The 20,072-nt window shown below is 46.2% G+C and overlaps 1 protein-coding gene across 6 annotated transcripts in view; it reads right to left on the bottom strand.

The window, feature by feature from the left end:
• AGRN (agrin) overlaps positions 1-20,072 on the bottom strand; it is a 727,720-nt gene that overhangs the window by 79,488 nt on the left and 628,160 nt on the right. For all 6 annotated transcript variants that reach the window (XM_078642355.1, XM_078642356.1, XM_078642357.1 and 3 more), the window contains 5 exons: positions 16,869-17,063; positions 15,092-15,292; positions 5,505-5,650; positions 3,193-3,298; positions 2,289-2,402 (listed from right to left, as the gene is read on the bottom strand). In XM_078642355.1, coding sequence (XP_078498481.1) covers positions 2,289-2,402; positions 3,193-3,298; positions 5,505-5,650; positions 15,092-15,292; positions 16,869-17,063 — 762 coding nt within the window. The remainder of the gene's footprint in view (positions 1-2,288; positions 2,403-3,192; positions 3,299-5,504; positions 5,651-15,091; positions 15,293-16,868; positions 17,064-20,072) is intronic.

Below are 20,072 nucleotides of genomic sequence, written 5' to 3'. Positions count from 1 at the left end.
TATTCTTTCTTCTAACTTTGACATTAGTGACAAAGTCAACTTCCTCTCACTATTACTTGGCAGTTTGATCAGGAACTCTCCTCTGGGTGACGGAGGGCTCGGAGGTGTCAGCAGCAAGAACTGAGTTTGCACCAGGAAAAGTAAACCAAGAACTGAACTTCTGCTTGGAAAATGGGGGGCTCTGCCCATTGGCGTTGGCAGACGCAGAAACGACCGAAACGGCCCTTGCCTGTGATGGAGATGCCCGTTAGAGGTACACATATGGGAACTTTGAAGTTTGAGAGGCGTAAATGACACCCATAAGCATGAGGAGATTGAATCTCAACCAGTCCCTCTGGCCTGACTGAAAGCCAGAGGCAGCCTGGAGCTGGGAGCCGGGCAGTGCTCCTAGAGTGGGGAAACTACTGCCAGTGACCACTTGTGAGTAATATGCAGGAACCTTCACTGACTGTCTATCCATACTTGAGAAGACGTGCAGTGGAACCGCAGCTTTATAGCTCTACATACTTGAAGAGATTGTTCTGATATTCGTCATTTTGGTCTCACTGAAATCCTAAAGTCCTTTTGCCCTTTTTACTAAAAGGGTTGGGAGTTTTACTCAAAGTTTTCTTGATTCGAGTGTTTGCGTCATTAGCACACCAGATATGAAGAAAGCCTATCATTTTGTGCTAAATCGCCACCAGTGGGGCAGATACAGTTAGAGGAAGAGGATGTGGCAAAGCGACCAGATCAGCATACTCGGGTTCTGGGGAATTGGGATTAGAATCTTGGCGTTGGCGCAACATCCTGTGATTCTGGGCAAAACACTTAATCTCCCCGTGCCTATGCACAGTGCTTGGATACCCTCACGGGTGATAAGACGCGCTATATAAATCTACAAACTTTAACAGTAATCTGAGGCAGGCAGTGCGTGCTTGATTAGGAAGTAGTTCATCACAGTGGAGAGCAACTTTTCCCCATCTTGGTAACCTGGCTTCATACAGAAACATTCCACACTTTCTCTCAAACCAAAACACAGTTATCCTAGTGAGAGATTTTACAAAGTGGCATTTGGACAGTGTGAAGTTGGCTGCCTTCCTCTGTCTATTGAAGACAAACCTGGACCCAGGGGTGAAGCTAATTCTCTAAATCAGATCTAGGTACCAAATCAACTGTAACCTCCACCACTGCATTGACTTCTGGTGTCAAGAAGGACCAAGTTTAAGATCCTCAAACTTGTCCATAATGTATATTAGGATGAAAGGCCTCAATAAAAGTTCCTTTGCAAAACAATCCTTTCAGCCTTAATCCAGCAACATGGTCACTGAGAATCAAGATACTTAAGTCAAGAGAGGGGTACTACTATAATAATAAAGCTTTAAATATTGCTCTATAAGAGTGTTGTATAAAGAATATGGACAACCAAAACTCGAGAAGATAAGTATATAAAGGGAAGTAGAGATCTACTATTCTGTACTCCACATCTACATACCTTGAAGATATATCAAGATCTAGGAATGTGTTGCCCTGAATTGCAACTACTTTCCCTCCTGAAGTTGTGTCAGATTATAGACGAAAAAATATATAATCCTACAAAAATATTGAGTACCATAACATTTTGAGGTATATACATCTTTAAGACACGTAGATGTGGAGTTAAGAACAGTTAATCGGTTGTCACTATATATACTTCCCTTCCCTCCATTGTGTTAAACTGATATTCTGGAGTGATCATTTTTTTGTCGTTACTCTGGCATACACCCTCGGTTCTAGAGGCCATGTTCAGTGCACAAGGTTGTAGAACCATCTGACTTTGTATCTATTAGAAGTTGAGGATGATGCACATACTAGAAAGGATCTACGGGCAGTATATTTTCACCAAGCCTAGCAGCATTTAGGTCTACAATAACTGAAAGGGAACCGGATGCCCCTGGACAGTCATTATTTCCTGGATAACATCAGATGATCTTGGACTGCAGGCCTAACCCGTGACGCAGCCTTGGCAGAATGTACACAGTGTAGCATTCTCAGACTACCTTAAGCAAACACTCTTTTCTGATCAAACCTCAAAATTCAAGACTCTATTATGCCAACTGTAGTCCTACTTCTACATCTAACACTGAAAAGTCTTACCTTGTCGATGCCCCAAATGAATACATTTACGCGGGCCACCCCTCGCAAAGAAGACGGACATATGGCACTTCTGGGTATACAAAAAATGATGAATGATCCAGGTGCCCCCTGGCATGAAGTTTGCCCTGAAAGAAGGTGCTGGATATTACCAGGAAGAGGTAAAGATCACGACTTACTTGGACAACCTGCTTGGCCAACGCCGAGCGCAGCGGTCACATTGTCTGAACAGCATCCGTACACAGTCCGGCTGCAGTGTGGAGCCAGCGAGGGTGGAGGAGTTGTGGTGGCAGCTGAAATAAATACAAACAAATGAAAAAAACACCCTGCAACCCAAACATCCAGACGCCAAGGAACCCTAGAGACATCTTTAATGTGCCATAACTCTGACTGGAAGGATTCTATGGCTTATGTTATGAACATTCATAAAACACACTTCTGACCATTAGCACTGCCCTTGTGGTGCGGAGGGATGTCTGCGCGCGAGTCCAGATGTATCCTTACAGACCTGGGTCTGATTTAGTGATGACTACTCCACCCAAAAGCCTCTTTGTTTACACATCAATTTTATCCCCATTAAAAAATTCACCGACATAATAAAACCAAAACAAAATATAACCTGCAGCGCCAGCGAGCCAAGAGAGCTTCTGAACTGTAAAGATTACAGCTCACATGGCCCCAACCCCCCTACCAGAGGGCAAAATCTGCATTCTGTATCTACCATCATCTGCCCCGGGCACCCCCCTCAAGCCTCTCCCCAGAATCCCGGGGGCAGCGGAGGGTGGAAGAAGGGGGTGCTCCATATTAAGGACGAAGGGGCGTGTTATAAATTCAAATCAACATGCAAGCCACTGAGGCCGGGTATGCAGCAAATTATGCAGAGATGCTATCGGAGTCCCCGGCCTCGGATAAGTGGGAACTGGGCCAAAGCTTGATTTTTTTATTTTTTTTATTCAGGCTCATGCAGCGGAACATATTATTCTGGAACTAGTTTCTTTTGCTGAGATAAGGGGAGATGGGGGTGCGGGTTTAGCCCTCCCTCCGCCCCCTCGAGATTCTGCAAGGCTCGCATCCTCGGCTCACCGTGGCAGGCGCCCAGGCTGGTGACGTACAGATCCTGACGCTTCTCACAGCGGGTTTTCTTCAGCTCACACTCGTTGGTGTAGATGGCGCCATCGGAGCCGCACACCTGCATTGGAGGAGGGGGAGGGAGGAAGGGGGACATGGACAAAGGGGTGGCGAGGAATGAACAAGGTAAAAAAAAAAAATAGTAAGGGTGAATAAAGACGGTCAGATAGAGGAGGATAATTTTTAAAAAATCAAATACCCTAAAATATGATTATTTACTGTGCATTTTAATTATCACAGCTATGTGTACATAAGGGCCAGTGTTCACCCTGCAGACAGGAAATTATGTTTTTGTGAAGGACTGCATCCAGAAAATTCACAGAAATTCAGATCCTGCTATATATATATATCTATATATATATCTATTATATATATATATATATATATATATATATATATATATATATATATATAATCCACATTGTCTACTTTATAGTAGAAATAAGCTCCATTTATCCTAAGAGTGGTACACAGTGACTGTGTTACGTGATGAAGGCTATATTGGTATTGTTACACTGTTGATTGCTGATGAACACAAGATGCACAGATGTCCAATGTACATATGATATGGAAGCCCAGGATATATATACATATACACACACACACACACACATATATATATATATATATATATATACACACACATAAATATACACACATATATATACATATATATATATATATATACACATATATACACACACACACAAAAAAACTGGAAATGCCAATGTAAATGATCAATACCATGACAAGCCCAATAAAGATCAATAACAAAAAAAAGAGCCCTATTTCCTTCTTTCACTCCATGAAGATAATTTCCTTTGAGAGAGGGTCAGGGGCACAGACTGAGATGAATAAAAGTTGGACTCCGAGTAATGAAAGTTACGGATACATAACCAGGTCCCTCCTGCCTCCTACACTGCTGAAGTCACAAATCCAACTATGTGAGGCTGCACAAAGCGTTGCGGTCCAGCACCGTACACCACAAAGTGGACTAGAAGCAAAGCTAGTCTGTTGCGCAGTGTCTTGGAGTTTACGAGGAGACGCGATCACACAGTAGCCGCATGCCGTGTATTTTCACCAGAGGAAGACTGGCAGGAGGCCCCAGGGGCATTTTATGGAGGTAGAAGAAAGATAGACAGCTACGCTCATGTAGCTGGCTCTATAGACTTCATTCAAAGAAAAATACTGAGTTCATATCCATGAGGCCACAGCACCTGGAGGCTCCACCTCCCCGCCCACCCAGCTACCTTCTGCACCTCAGTAATAACTCCCCTTAACCCTTCAGCCTAATAGCACAAGAAAGTTTATTTTCCTTTTATCAAAGGGGTAAACCGTCTTGACGAGCGATTGTCTACAATCTATACATAAGGTTTGCTGAACTTCTGACGTGTGGAGAAGAAGCCCTCTTGGGAAACAGGATTATGGTGGATAAAGGGCAACATCATTATCCAAGAGGAAGCCAAAGGCTATCTTTGGTGTGAAGCCAGGGCCTGCATGCAACACTACCCGATGGTGAAGAACTTCATATGAGGTTCTTAGCAGCCCTCTGACCACCAACTTGGTGATCTGCCTGGCAGTGGTTATAGAAACTAGAGAGTAAGCCCTTGAGGCCAGCCTCATCAACAAGCCCTGTTTGGAGGTTGAACAATGGAGCGCCCCGAGGACCATGGATCACCAGGCACTGAACCGGAGGTGCAGGGGATGAGCACTGCTGGTTTCAAGACGCCACTCTTTGTAGAGGACATTCTGGGCCCAATGTATGTGTTCTGTTAAAGTATGCCACTGGGGAGAACCATGCACTGTCCCACCTTGCTCACCCTGGGGTTTTTAGAAATGAAGACACACAAAGCACTTACAATCTCTAAGAGCTTGCAGGAAGACACTGTAAAGCAATTGTAACCAGAGTGAGAAACATGCTCATGGGGGAAAGGGGCCATGGTGCTGCCAGGCGAAAGAGACAATGCTCCTGTTGGCAAGGGTGGTAATGCTGCTGGCAGAACAGCTGCATACTCTAACCAGCAAGATACTCCATAGCCCTACCAGCTGGACTACAAAACACTGTAAAAAGCCCCCACTGGTCGAGGATCTGACTAGGCTTGTGAGTAGAGCAGAGGCACACCTTTCTCCGTGGATAGGGCTGGGATTGACCAGCCCCCCCAGGAAGATCAGAATCCCATAATCCCCAAGGATAATTCTGGGATAGACTATCTCCCATGAGTAGAGTAGTTACCAACCGCACAGGTTGTGGAGAATGTCGGTCTTACCAGATTGCGTGGAACGGTGGAGCAGATGAAGTCACAGACGCAGCGGTCATCCTCAACATCCTCGTCCCAGGAGCCTCCGTATTTTCGGCAGCGATCCTGCTCGCACTCGCTGTCTTCTCCAGAGCCGGAGCCTCCTGAGCCACACTCTGCATTAAAAAAATATATATATTGTATAAAGGAAAGCACTGCACATCACTGCTAAGCTGGGAGAAACAGGAGGAAACACATGCACATCAGATAAGAGAGCTTAGAGGGCTGCCAGTTAGAGAGACTAGGAGCGGTGTACCCACCTATCCAGTAAAAGGCCATGTCACTGCCAGCAGGGGATACAATTAGAAACATTCCCACCCACCGAGTGAGTACCCAACGTGTGGTCTTATGCCAAAAACCTCACTGCTAATGTTCCCCTAGTGGGTACATCGAGAGAGAGAGCGAGTGTGTGTGTATGAGCGAGTGTGGGTGAGGGAGAAAGTGTGTGTACACTGACTCCACGAGTGTGGTTTACAGCAAATTCCAGTACAGATGTGCCCATTTCTTAATACTATAGCCCATGTCAGTCAATTTGCATAGTAACATTCCAATGGATAGGTGTGTGTTTATACAGACTAAAGAGGGAGAGGTGTGGCGCGTGCAGTGGCCAGAGCGGCTGACTCCGGAGCGCGGGGCTTGCGGCTGGATCCCGGTGGCAACGGCAGCTCAGCATCATGTGACTCTGGGCAATAGCTCACTTAATCTCCCTGACATCCCCCAGCATCTTGAAACCCTTAAGGGAGTAATATGTTCCACTTTACAAATAGGAATTAAAGAAATAATAGTTTGCCGCTTGAGGCGATACTATAGACAGCCACGTCTTGATGTGGTGGTGTGTAACATGCACATCTTTTTTATTGATCAATTGATATTTTTCAAGTGCCTACTGATCCTAGTAATTTAAGCTACTGCTTATCGACAAAGGACCATAATTCCATTAAGGGCAACATTATGAATTAGACTAAAGGACGTCTGGGTGGCCCTGCAGATCACATGACTATTTTTTGCAAACGCTTTTCACCATCGGACTCACCGCAACCAAGGACACGCAGGTGCCTTCTGTTGCAGCGGCCTGCCACTGGGCATCTTCAGCTGCTTGGCATGGCTACTGCAATCAGTCTCGGTCCATTTTGGCAGAAAGTGTCCAATCAGTCTCCCTAATTAGCAAAATTTAAGAGCCCAGTGCTTTGGGGCTGAATTCACAGTAGTGTGTGCGGCACCAGTGCTGTGCCCTTCATATTTGGGATTTTTTTTAATAGGCATTAGCAAGGCTTTAAAATAATGTTGTATTGTAATGTGAAGTCCTACAAGAAGCTATTGTGGGAATGGATATGTATTTGTGTAGAAGCAAAGAAATATATATTAATGTTGGTGTAGGTTAAAGCTCAGTGACTGCTGCACCGTTAAGCTAGACCTAAAAATCCATGTAGGTTAATGACTCAATTCCTCCCATCTAGATTTCCTCCAGAGAAAAAACCCATCAATTATCTAGTTATCTAAGACAATTTAATTGTATGTGTGCAGTGACTTTGAACGTTCAACCTCAGGCAGCTGGATAAATAAACAAAAGGATCACAGCTGTGTGGAGAGCCCACACTTTTTGGTGGAAGCACACAACTTCACTCCACTCAAAATATTTTCTCCTGGCTCCCAACATATGGGCAGCACCAAAGGCCGCTCTTGTGTTCTCACATAGCTGTCTAGTGACAACTGCACTGGCAAGCCAGACCATACAAATGGGCCTGCAGCTGCATATGAATAGGAAGAATGTGTAGACAGCCAAGGAATGTTTGCCATTTATCACCAAAACACAACTTGCTTGAATTCTGACTTGAGTGCATCTTTGAGAACTAAACAGCCACACAGGTTTGTGCACCATAAGTAATTCATCACAGAGACTTTCAATGTATGCCCCGGGTACCTAGTGGTTGCTGCAAATGCAGCAGTCTCAGAAGCATAGCATATTTCTAAGGCTTGCATTATGCACCCCAACTGAAATTTTAGAAAGGCCTGCTGCAGTGGGAAAAACGAAAGTAAAATGTTTGATTTCTGAATACAATGCAGCGAGGAGAAAAATAATTCAATATATGAGGACTTAGTGCACTTTTGGGAAGAAAATGATCCTTTATGCGTTTTAGAGCACGCACCCCACAGGAGGCAGAATGATACACCAAGCAAACAATAGCTTTAGGTGACACAGAAATCCTCCTCTGGGTGCACCTAAAGCCCACTCTAAAACATCAGCTATCATAGTCTTTTAAAAAAAATATTATTAAACCATTGTAATAATAGGTAATGACAGCTGTGCTGCAAAGCTTCACAGGACCTCGGAGTGGGGGACCCACAGGGAGTCGGGCATAGGCCAACTGCAGGGTCAGTTGCAGGAAAGGCCGTTTGTAATGTATTGTATCGCTGTAGCTTGAATAGGAGTTCAGCCTTATGGCATTTGGAGACCACTTCTTGGTTGTGGGTAAAAGTGGGAGCAGGTCCAGTACTTCAGAACTCCTCTCAGGTCACAGACAGCAGGTTCAGTCCTCTTTTGTTTACCTTCAGCTCAAGAAGTGCACTCAAAGTTAGGGCCTGGATATTCCACATTTATGCTAGGCACAAGATAGTGGGTGGGAATGACTCCTGGGCATGCCCTAACCAATACTGTAAAAGTTCACATGGCCAACCCTACCCACTTTCAGCCTTTGCAAGATAGCGAAACTCTTAAGCAACACTAAGCTTGGGCTCTGAGGGCGGGGGGATGTGTCAGGGGAGTGAGCTATGATAATCGGAGTGTCTTCCAACATCGATCACTAAAATCCAGTTTGAAACAGCAACTGTAACTCAATAAATCCAGCAACATCTGGTAGGACAAAAGGGTTATTTTTGAGCAGCTAGACAGTGGACACACAAGAATGGTCTTGGAATCCTGTTTCCTTCCTTTCAAGTGTGCCTTGAGCCTTAAATGTAACCCCAGCAGTCCGACCATGCAGGATTTGACACACAGGACGTATTTAACACTGTAGTGTCAAAATGAATGTCCACAACCCCCACCATGTAAGGTTCAGAGGAGTCATCACTGTCCATTCAGGTCAGCCTATTGTTTGCTTCTGGAAGGCATTTCACACTTTTTTGCACCTATTTCATTGCTAATTACTGGCTGCAAGAAGTTGGAGAGATAATTGCAAATTAGCCTTCAGGAAGGTCAGGTAAAAACATTTAACTTTATAAAGTTACTTTTTCTTAATATTTATTAAAAATCTAACTTCACCCTTTAATATGATTTTTAATAACTATTAAAAATAGTTGTATGATTATTTTCTAGCTTGTCTCATTTTCAAAATAAAGCACTAGGATTTTAATCTGTAATCAGGTTTCTATATAGGACAGCTAGGCATGCCACAGTGAAAATAACTTATTGATTGTAGTCACTGTAAGGAAATGTTAACATTATAGGTCTACATATCCTATTTTTAAATACCATACACCCTTTCTTGTGGGCTACAAGGACTACATAGGGGTGACTTATTAATATTTAGAAGGAAGAGGTGTTTTTTTCCACAGCCACAGTCAGGCTACACAAGATAGGACTGAAGCCATGTTTTCACTTTCACTGTAGTAGGTGGCTCCGCAGGTGCTGCAGTCCATCAAGGACATTTAACTTCTAGACCGGGGGTACATATTGTACCATATACTAGTGACTTATAAGCAAGTTAAATGTACCAATAAGGAATATGCCAATTTAGCCATGTTGAAGGGGCTTGTACAGGCACTTTACTACTGGTCAGTAGGGATAAATCGTCCAGAAATCTAAAGCCAGAAAAAATATCAGGTCCAACAAACCTGATATAGAAAAGGCGGATTTCCTACACAGTCTATGAGTCAAGTGTGGCCTCTTAGGCCGGTGGAGCAGATGAGATTCTTTAATTCTTGCTCGGAGGACCTTCTAGTTGGAGATTATTGGTAGGATCCCAATGCAGAACATCAATCCCCTTGTAGTTTACAGCACCACCGGTTGCAGGTGTGTATTCTCTAAAGTCCATGCCTCTTTTAAAAAAAAAAACTAAATACCTTTGTCTTTGTAGTAATGGCTTAAGTAATAGAGTCATAGCTTTCTAATTTCTGCTTTATGCAGCCGGTTGAAAGTTTTTCCAATGATCCAACATCAGAAATGGCCTTGGACGCAGGAGTCCCGCTGAAATTGGCATGGAAATTGTTTAATGAGATGCATCGAAACATGCAATCTAAAGAGTTGAGTAGGTGCTGCTGGGGCAGAAAGCCTTCTGTGGCATGGGGTGCTCCAACAATCAATTTTGATTGTGGATACTTTAGATTGTATAAGTTCCAGAGATCAAGTATTGTGATTCATCCCATGCTCTTGTGCTAAATTACTGTCATCACACTATTTTTAATGCGCAGTGCCTCCCTCTTTTAACATCCCCTATTTGTAATGCATCAACATTTTCAGGCAGTTCCGAACTCTGCAGTTTGCTAGATTTTCGAGTATGTGGGTAAAGTGGCAGCCAATTGAGAACCACAACAAAAGAATACATTTATAGTAAACGAGTCCTGCCGTATCAAAGCTTCAGCTGTAAATTCAAACTCGCTTTATCATGGAAGTCTTCCAAGCAGGCACTGCGAGCATTTTTGTTTCGGTTTATTTAAGGCGCACATATAGATCACAAATCCGCTCTTGTGGCCTATGCGTTTCGGTGGTGGTTCTTTATGAAGGGTAAGTGAACAGCTTTCAATGTGATGTGGTCTACCGAGTGAGAGGTGTGGCTCACTAGTTAGAGGCAGCAGACCTGTAAGCAGAGAACGGCCCGGGACCAGGGTTCAATTCCCGACGCGGCAGGGTCTTAGACCAGGGTCAACGGACTCGATAATTCTCGCCTCAGTGCCTACTCTAACCAGGGAACACACTCGGTAACTCTGGGCATTAAGCTTGCCTCATCTCTACAACGGCCCCTCACAGACGCCGGGGATGCCTGGTTTCACCCTGGAGATACCCAGAAAGGGACCATCTCACAGGGAAAACCAGGACGGGTTCCCCAGCGGTCTACAGCGCCAGGACACTCGGGTAGAGTAACAGCGCGCTTTACAAGTATCCCACATTTACATTTACCACTGGAAACCCTTCTGGAGTCCCAAAGATGTGGCCATGCTTCCTGAGGCAGGAGATTAGTTGGACAGGGGTGTTGAGGCACCCTGAGCCTGTTGCCCTAGTAGCGCCATCAATTGGTGGGGACAGCCAATGTGAGGGACCTATTCTTCCCGGAGAGGAGTGGCACACACACCTAGTCTGATTGCATGTAGCCGGTGACTTGGGTGACACTCAATTTGGGGACCAGGCTCACTGCAGTGTTTCTAGTGGTAGGGGTTACATTTTCACCACTGAGGCTTGAGAAGGTGTTTAGCAGAAAGCTGATCCAGCTTCAGAAGCGCAGCTAAGCGACAACAGGAGAGTATGAGCTTGGTCTCGGCCATGTTCACTGGTTACCAACTGGAAGTCGCCACTAAATCAACAGTTGTTCTGATCATTTGAGGGTAAATGCCTTTTCACGCACCAGTGTACCTACGTATTAGTGCATGAGCGGAACCCCACGGGATGCATTGGATCCTGGAGGACTGGGTTGCCTTGTGCGGTAGACCGAGACGAGGAGCCTCAAGTCCAACCTCAAGATTGGTGACGAGGAGCCTCAAGTGACTACTGCAAAGCATGTTGGGGTATGTAGTCCAATACCAGACAATGAAGGCAGCGAGGTCCCTGCTCCACATGTCAAGTGATTCCAGCTAAGGCTGGCTAAACGATGCTTTCTTAGCCGCCCCCCGTCCCCCCCCCCTTCTTCCCCAAGGGCTCCTTGTGCACTTTGAAGCTGCTGTGCAGAGATCTCGGCTCCTCGGCAGAATCTTCTGCAGCCTGGGCCTTTGAAGTGTGGGATAAAACCGTGCCTCCGTCACAGTGCTGCGGCCCCATTAAAGCAGCATTATCTCCCATTATAGCCGGATAAAAGCAGGATGGAGACGGCCTCTCAAAGGAGCCACGGCAGGCACTCCACCTCCCCCCTCCCCTCCGAGCCACCACCCCCACACTCCGTTAATAAATTGGAGGTAATTACTGAATAGAGATGGGGTGTTGAAATGCAGACTTTTGCTCAACTTCTTGCAGGCGAAAGGAATGGAGTGCGTCTCGCGCCCTCCCCCCGCGTGAGCCCCTACTATCCCTGGCTCCCCCTTCTCAGCCCCCTCTTTGGGGTTGCTAGGCGACTCGCCAATTCTGGCTTATATTACCTAGGAACCTAAAGATGCTCTGAGCCAGTTTGTCACAGCCAGAGGCCATGCAGAGAGGGGGGGGGGGAGGAAGGGGGGGGTTTGACAGGTTACATTTCGTTATGTACAACAATCGAAGGGTCACATGGAGGGGTGGGGGATAGAGGGAGGGTGGTAGCTGGTAGGCATAGCTGACAATTGACCCTATGTCATGTGTGACACGTTTAGCAAGTCCTGGCTTTTAAACCAACAACGCTGTTTGGGCTGGGCTCCCAGTCCCGTGCAACCAATGGTGAAAAAACAAAACAAAAAAAACAAACAAACACAAGAGTACAAGCCCCAGAATGCATGGTGATATTGACTCAAAGATAGGGTGACCAGAATTTTAAAGCCCAAAACCAGGACATTATACAAAAATAGAAGAATATTGCTGCAACCGAGTGCACAGATGGATAGCGCCCCTCAGCAGAGAATTTCAGAAAAGGCAGTAAAAACAAATAAAATGTAATTTTTAAAGCCAGTAGCATGCCTGTTAATTAAAATGCTTTCTTATAATAGCTGCCAACTATCCCAGCTTTGGAAAACATAAAAATACACCTTCCACCGTTTTCAGTCGACCCTCTCTAAAACCGGGACATGAGCTAAATTTCCCTAAATCAGCCGCGACAGCTGGTGAAAACCAGGGACTGGCCCGGCAAATCCAGGACGCCTGGTCACCCTACTCAAAGAGGGAACTGCCTGGTTTTGGCGGCAGGAGAGGGAGGTCACGTGACAGGGGCCACGTGTCGTGTAGGTTAGTGGGGACTGAGTGGGTAAGCAGGAGTCCCGGGAGAGAGAGAAGATTGGGTGATAAGGATGTGACTAGCTAGTAATGTGGAAATATATGACGGACCCACACTGGCGGTGTCATAAGAGGATAGGAGGTTTTGACAGAAGATGGCCACACTTGGAAATGTGGACTAGGGGTTCTGGCAAAACAGTGGAGGACTGAGCTGGCTCTGAGGGTGGAGGAAGTCTGGGCTAGAGGTAAGATTATGGATGTATGGGTATTGGTGAAGGTGGGCCATGGGTTTATGGGCATCTTAGGGAGGGTATGTTAGAAGCAGGACCTGTGGTGTGTGTGAGCTGAGAAAGGACTTCTGAGGGTTGGCAGAAGTACAGGTAGGGGTGGCAAGGAGTCACAGCAGGGTTAGGAGGAAGCACAGGTGGGGCTGTTGAGAGCTGAGTGTTTGCAGACGGGTATGTAAGAAACTGTACTAAGGAATGGCTTAGCGAGTTGAGGTAGGCCCTATGAAGCCTGAGGGGAGGAACAGGCGGGGCTGTGGTGTTGTGCGGCTCAAGGAAAAACAGGTTGAAGGGGGACAGAGATAGTGCTGTAGAGCTGGTGGAGAGGCTGCAGAATTTGAGGAAGGGGTGACTAGGTGCAAGATTGGAGAGGTGTTCTCAAAACTAGCTATTTGGTAATCCTAGTTTACGGTCAGAAGCTTATTGTAAGAGAGGCAAGGCTCTTCTCTCTGTCAGGAATCACTTCACCCCGGTTTCTCTGTAGTTCTCATTTCATGTTTAGTGACTGAACACAGGTACAAGGTGTTGTAGGTATGTTGCATCTGCACTTGATGAAGGCCTTGCAGGCTAAGACCGCTCTACTGCAACACGAGTATCTATCAGCTCTGCCCCAAAAACATGAACGGGTTGCCTCCTGCAGTGCTCCGCACCCAACCGCAGCTAGATGAGTCTGCCAGAAGCAAGCCATGGCCACACGGATGAGACACCGCCACCAACGGGAGTGGACCATGGGTCCATCACCTCAGAGATGGGTGAATCGGGAAGGACCCAGAACGGATGTCCAAAAAATGATCTTAATACTCTGCACATAAAGCCGCCGGGATGTCATGTGAAGCTAATGAGCTCCTGAGGGATGTCATGGGCAGCTAATGAGCTCCTGTGTCCCATGGGAATCCTGATTTGCCCACAAACAGTTTTTATCTGTTCCAGCATAATATAATTTGCACACTCAAGAGTTGTTTTCATAACACATTTTGCCAGAAAAAAACCTGTTGAAATTTTGACAGGGAAGAGATCAGAAAGAGCTAAAACATGTAGTAAACGGGTGTGCACACTCCAATGCTGAAGGATTGGCCTACTATGACTTCTCTGACTTGCAATGAAGCACTAATACCACACTTGGGAATTACCACCCCACCCCCAAGTATTATTGGTGACAGCCTCTGAAGGTGACAGTAGCCCCTAAACCCTCTGGGACCACCAGAATGTCACCAGGCTGTGCTCCAGGAAGATATGTATAATCTCTCAGATCAGTACGGCTCTTGTCAGACCCACTTGAGGCGACCCCTATAGCAGCGGAGAGTGGCATGACATACAAAAGGGTCCCGAGCTGGTCCGACTCCGAGGTATATGGCAGAAGGAAGACATGCTCTTCATCAACTACAATGAGAAGCGCTTTCCTCTGCCAGCCCTAGGTAGCAGGTTAGTCGCAGGTTGGAACCAGGAGATATTCAGGATGCAGAAGTAACCAAATCCTTACGAACGACTTTGAATGCAGAAGGTGGGGCCTCTATTTTTTTTTACATAAATAGAAGGTTCCCATTGAATGAAAGAGACATCAGTATGAGAGCCTGGCAGAGGTTGGAGTATGATGGATTTGTGGATTTTGCCTTCTCCACATAAAGGTTTATAGTAACCACTATGGGACTGAGCTTTACAGGTTTGAGTAGAACCTCTTCCCCATCACACAGTGCTAGTCTTTTGGCATGCCCCCCAAATATGAGCTCCTCTGGTTGTCTTTCTGCTGATGCTGCCTTCTAATATTGAACCTTGTGCACCTCAGTGCAGGGCACCTGATTGGTGTGGGGTCCAATAATGGGCTGTACTAAGCCGGGAACCACCAAACCAATGACAGCACAGCTCACCATAAGGAGCAATATCCCAAAAGCATCAAATATTGAAAGGTAAACGCATAGAGAACCCCTTAACACAGCTAAGCTCTTGGGCTGATGGTACACTCTGACTTCTGTAAAGTCTATATGCTGCTGGCGATGCTATGGAAAAAAGAAGCTAGGACGCAACAATGTAGATTTCACACTCAAGACATTTTAGTCGTACGTATAAAAAGAAAAGAAAGTTCCCTGCTCTCTTTTTCACATTTGCAACTTTTCCAGGAATAGGCATCAGGAGATGTCGAAGCAGCAATGGGTGGCAAAGTCTGACTGTGACCTGGATGGAGGAACTACCATTTCAACCACCCAAGTAAGCCCTGGCAGCAGTAATTGAGACCCTACCGTCCTCGCAGGCTCCTTTCCGCGACACCTCCACCTTCTTCTTCTGGGCACACGAGGCCGCCTGGAGCTCACACTGGTTGTCGTACGTGACACCATCACTGCCACACACAGGGAAGTACGGTTGTTTTTCACACCGTGGGCACACACAGGCTCCATTCACACACTGGGCACCGAAGGAGCAGATGCTACTGCCACAGGTCTCTGTAAGGAGAAAGAAAAATAGGTGAAAAGGGCATCGAGTAGATAATCCCAAACAACCCCAATGCTACCAATCTGGGTGGTGATTCATCAGCGTCAACACTCCTACTCAGGAGCCAGGGGGAAGGGACAGTAAAGGTGCGGAAACGCACAATCGAGTAAGGATCAGACACTCATATGAAACACAGGTGGAGTCAACAATTATAGCATGGGATCCACCAAGATCACCAAAGAGGCAGCCTGAGAGTTCCACCGGGCACGCAATACGAGCCTTTAGAAAGGAAGCAGTCAGTGAGCCCCTCAAGGAAGCAGATGAAAGCAACATAGCAGCCCAAAGGGGTCTGGTCCAGCAATATTAGCCAGCAACCAAGTGAAATTCAACCAGGCAGCCCAGTGAGAATGGCACAGCAAGATCTAGACACAGCCAGCGTGATCTGCCCAGCGAGATTCTATCAGACAGCCAGCAAGATTCCGCCAGGCAGCCCAGCGAGATTCCGCCAGGGAGCCCAGCGAGATTCCGCCAGGCAGCGAGATTCCGCCAGGGAGCCCAGCGAGATTCCGCCAGGGAGCCCAGCGAGATTCCGCCAGGGAGCTCAGCGAGATTCCGCCAGGCTGCCCAGCCAGATTCCGCCAGGCTGCCCAGCGAGATTCCGCCAGGCCGCCCAGCGAGATTCCGCCAGGCCGCCCAGCCAGATTCTGCCAGGCCGCCCAGCGAGATTCCGCCAGGCCACCCAGCGAGATTCTGCCAGGTGAGATTCCGCCAGGCAAGACTCCGCCAGGCAAGACTCCGCCAGGCAAGACTCCGCCAGGCAAGACTCCGCCAGGCAAGACTCCGCCAGGCAAGACTCCGCCAGGCAGCCCAGCGAGACTCCGCTCGGCGAGATTTCGCCAGGCCGCCCAGCGAGATTCCGCCAGGCGAGATTCCGCCAGGCTGCCCAGTGAGACTCAACCAGGCCGCCCAGTGAGACTCAACCAGGCCGCCCAGTGAGATTCAACCAGGCCGCCCAGTGAGATTCCGCCAGGCCGCCCAGTGAGATTCCGCCAGGCCGCCCAGTGTGATTCCGCCAGGCCGCCCAGTGAAATTCCACGAGGCAGCCAAACGAGATTCCGTCAGGCAGCTCAGCAAGATTCCGCCAGGCAGCCCAGCGAGATCTACTGAAAAGCAGGCAGGTGCCACCAGTCAGCCAATGGGACACTTTTAGAAGAAAACAAATGCAATCAGGAAGCATGTGACCCACAAGTCAGCCAATGGCTGAAAGCCTCAAAACAGCTGGTGTCTAGAAGCACTATTGGCAAAAGGATTCCACAAGCGTACACAAAATTCACCAGGCAGCCAGTAACCTCAGGAAGCCTGAAGAATGGGCCAGAAATTAGGCAATTCCTCGAGTCAGCCTACTGGGAACCTCCAGGCAGCATAACTCACCCTGTAGCACAGCAGTGCCTTGTGCCACAAGCTGCAAGAAGCAATCCACAGTGTTGCACAGATAGGGGCCAAATATATCAAGCTGCTCTCTACAGCCCCATGAGGTCCCAATACAGCAGGTTCCCTCCCCCGCCACTCCCTGCCCACCCTACTTACTGCAGTCTCCCTGCGATGCAACCTGCAGCTTGATTTGCTGCGTGCACGCTCGCACGTGAAGCTCACACTCGCTGCTGTAGGTGCTGCCATCAGTACCACACACCGGCTGGGCGGAAGGTACACACTCCGTGGGGCACACACACCTCCCCGTCTCCACCTCACAGATGGCACCAAACTGGCATTTTCCACAGCGGTCTGAAAAACAATTAAATCATCAATGCACAGTGGGAAATGTGTACAAATTGCTAAATCTCATCTGATTATGTAATAAAGAGAAACAGAACAATGTCACTGGCACTGTTACAAATGGAGGCACCAGATCACAATTCAAATGTACATCCGAAGACTAGCATATCAGGGGGAGCTGCAGGGTAAGACTGAGGTGCACAGAGGTGCAGGAAACATTTTCAGAGTGTGGGTGCTGCCATTAATGTTATACCACTGAAGTTATAGGGATTGTGAAAAATCCAAGCATCACACAAAAAACAAATGTGACACCAAATCAGCAGGACAGAAGTAAGGGTGTGGTATCTCCCAAGGGTGCATTTTTGAGCACTGGTGAAGTAGTGCATTGTTATTTACAGACTGCATATTTTCCGTTCAAATGGACACTAAATTTGCACATACATGTAGTTTTACTTGTAAAACTATTCAGTGCACAAATGATAATGTGAGGAAATCAGGTTTCTGCTAATATTTATTGTTTGTACGTCAACAAGAAAAGTGTCTTGATTTGTTTTGATCCTACTAAAATCTTTGTTTCGATCACACTTCAGAATTACAAAATAAAAGTACTTCATTTGTGCTTTCCTAATTGCTGATATATTTTGTAATGTGTATCGTTTATTTACAGGTCTTTAAATGTTGCTGCTTGTTAGAAAAACACTTACATCCTACAGCCTTCCCTTTCACTTCATGTACCCCAGCAAGAGTCTCACTTTACAAAACTCTTACTTTGCAGAGAAATACAAGTAAACACCAGTTTGAAGAAAGTCTGACATTTGCCCTTTGTCTTTGAATGTGCAGCAAATGTGACACCATAAACACAAAACTTAAAGGCATCTCCATTGTCCATTCGTTCACCTTCTGACCATCGGCATAGGTATTTTTGGGGGTGGTGCAGCAGCCACGAACCCCTACTTCCAGTAGAGGTGCACTGCCAGAGCTGGGTGTTGGTCTCAGGGCTGGAATATCATGTAATACTGAAGGACAGGGTTTAGGGCTTGGTTAGTGTTGCCTGAATGTTTTAGGATTGCAATGGCTGGAGAAGCTGCATGTCAATAGTGAAATGCTCTAGCAGAGCTGCGTGGGTCTCAGTACCAGCAGGGGGAGCTGCAGGACAGAGTTTGAGGGTCTCTGTAATTGCTGTGCGGATCTCAGGACTGGAACAGCTGGAGATGCTACATGCAGGGATTGAGGTGCATTGCCAGAGCTGTGTGTAAGTCTGAGTACTAAAATAACAAGGACCACTGAAGGCCAGGGATGAGGGGCCCTAGAAGTGTTGTATGTGGCACTCAGTACTGGAATATCTGAAGATGCTACAAGTCAGGATTAAAGGTCACCTTTCAGAAGAGCGTCACCTCTGCTCTCCAGCCTCGACATGTTCCAAATGATGTAGCAAAAGAACTTGACTCCCCAAAACTAGCCTCGCAGAGATTTCCTGCACTAATGTTTGCAGATGATACTCTGCTTCTTTCAAAATCCCCCATGGGTATGCAGAGGGTCTTAAATCAGTTTATCAAATTCTGTAATCATAGAAATCTGGTAGTTAACATCGATAAGACCAAGTATATGGTATTTAATGCCAGTACCACTAATTGCCCACATCCCATGATGGAAGGCAGACCACTAGAAAGAGTTCCAACATTTGACTATTTAGGTCTGACCCTAACTGACAGAATGGGGTGGGGTGCACAAATGGCCAAGGCCAACTTAAAACTTATACAGACAACTGGGGGAATTTTAAAAGTCCCCAAAAATTGTGTTTCAAAAATTGTTAGTGCCCCACTGGAAATCTTCAAAGTACAAGCTAGATCATCATCCCTTTATGGGGCGGAACTTTGGGGACATGTTCCCTCTGCTGATTTAACCACCACTGAAAACAAGTTTATTAGGCAACTTTTAACCTTGCCTAGAAGCACCCCACTAGTCCCACTTAGACTAGACTTGAATATTAGGCCTATCGCCGACGCTATTGCTTCACGTCCTCTTCTTTACTGGAGGAGGCTGTGGAGCACCCCTGAACTAGAAAGTTACAAAAAGGAGTTAAAGGTGGTGCTAGCCTCCCCAGGAGCAGGCAGAATACCATGGTTACGCTTTGTTAGACACTCCCTTGCCCAGGTTGGATACGAAAACTTATGGTCAAATCCTGAGGTAACATCTCTAACTATTTCTAAGAAAACATTATCTAGTGGTGTGAAGGACTTTAATCTCGGTAGGACACTTTGTTCAGTTTCACCAATGAGCCTGACCGGTGCCTTCCTGAACTATAAGTCTATTTACAGCTTCGAACATGAAATAGATGTAATCCAGCCTATGTTAGCAAAGAAGCTGTATTTACAGTTTAGATTTGGAACATTGCCCCTTCATTCCATGACTGATAAGTGGACGGGGGGCCCTGTACATCTTTGCCCCGGCTGCAGAACCGAAAACGAAACGATTTTGCATGTTACCCTTTTTTGCCCAGCTTATTGACTTATACGAAGAAAGTGGATAATACAGCTATGCAACAACCTGGGCATTAGGGACTACCTAGCATTTTTTAGGATTCTGAAGTCTGACACAAATCCATTAATAGTGTCTGCCATAACTACGTTCCTGTTTTCTATGTGGTTCACTAGAAGGAAATTATGTTGTTCACTAGAAGGAAATTACTTACCTAACGTTTTAACTGTAGAGACATGAGAAATAATTGGTTCAACAAACGCTATCTTCATTTTTTTTAATTTTAAAACCTATTTAAAAATTTTACAGTTTTAACAAAATTGTCTTCTCCCTTTTGATCCTATATGATGTATTTTATCACTTATAATTATCAATGAACTGTCGGAAAATGGAAATGTATTTTTATGTGCTTTAATGGTTACAACCAAACCGAAATAAAGTTTATTGAATTGAGAACTATATTGCCTAGAAATGTATTATACACTGTGTATTACCCTGTCCTAGGAATGATATTCGCAATTTAACAGTGGATCCTTGCTA

This window comes from Lissotriton helveticus, chromosome 5_1 (assembly GCF_964261635.1).
Source record: "Lissotriton helveticus chromosome 5_1, aLisHel1.1, whole genome shotgun sequence".
Taxonomy (NCBI): Eukaryota; Metazoa; Chordata; class Amphibia; order Caudata; family Salamandridae; genus Lissotriton; species Lissotriton helveticus.
The sequence above is the reverse complement of the archived record's forward strand: the minus strand, read 5'-3'. Positions and strand labels throughout refer to the sequence as shown.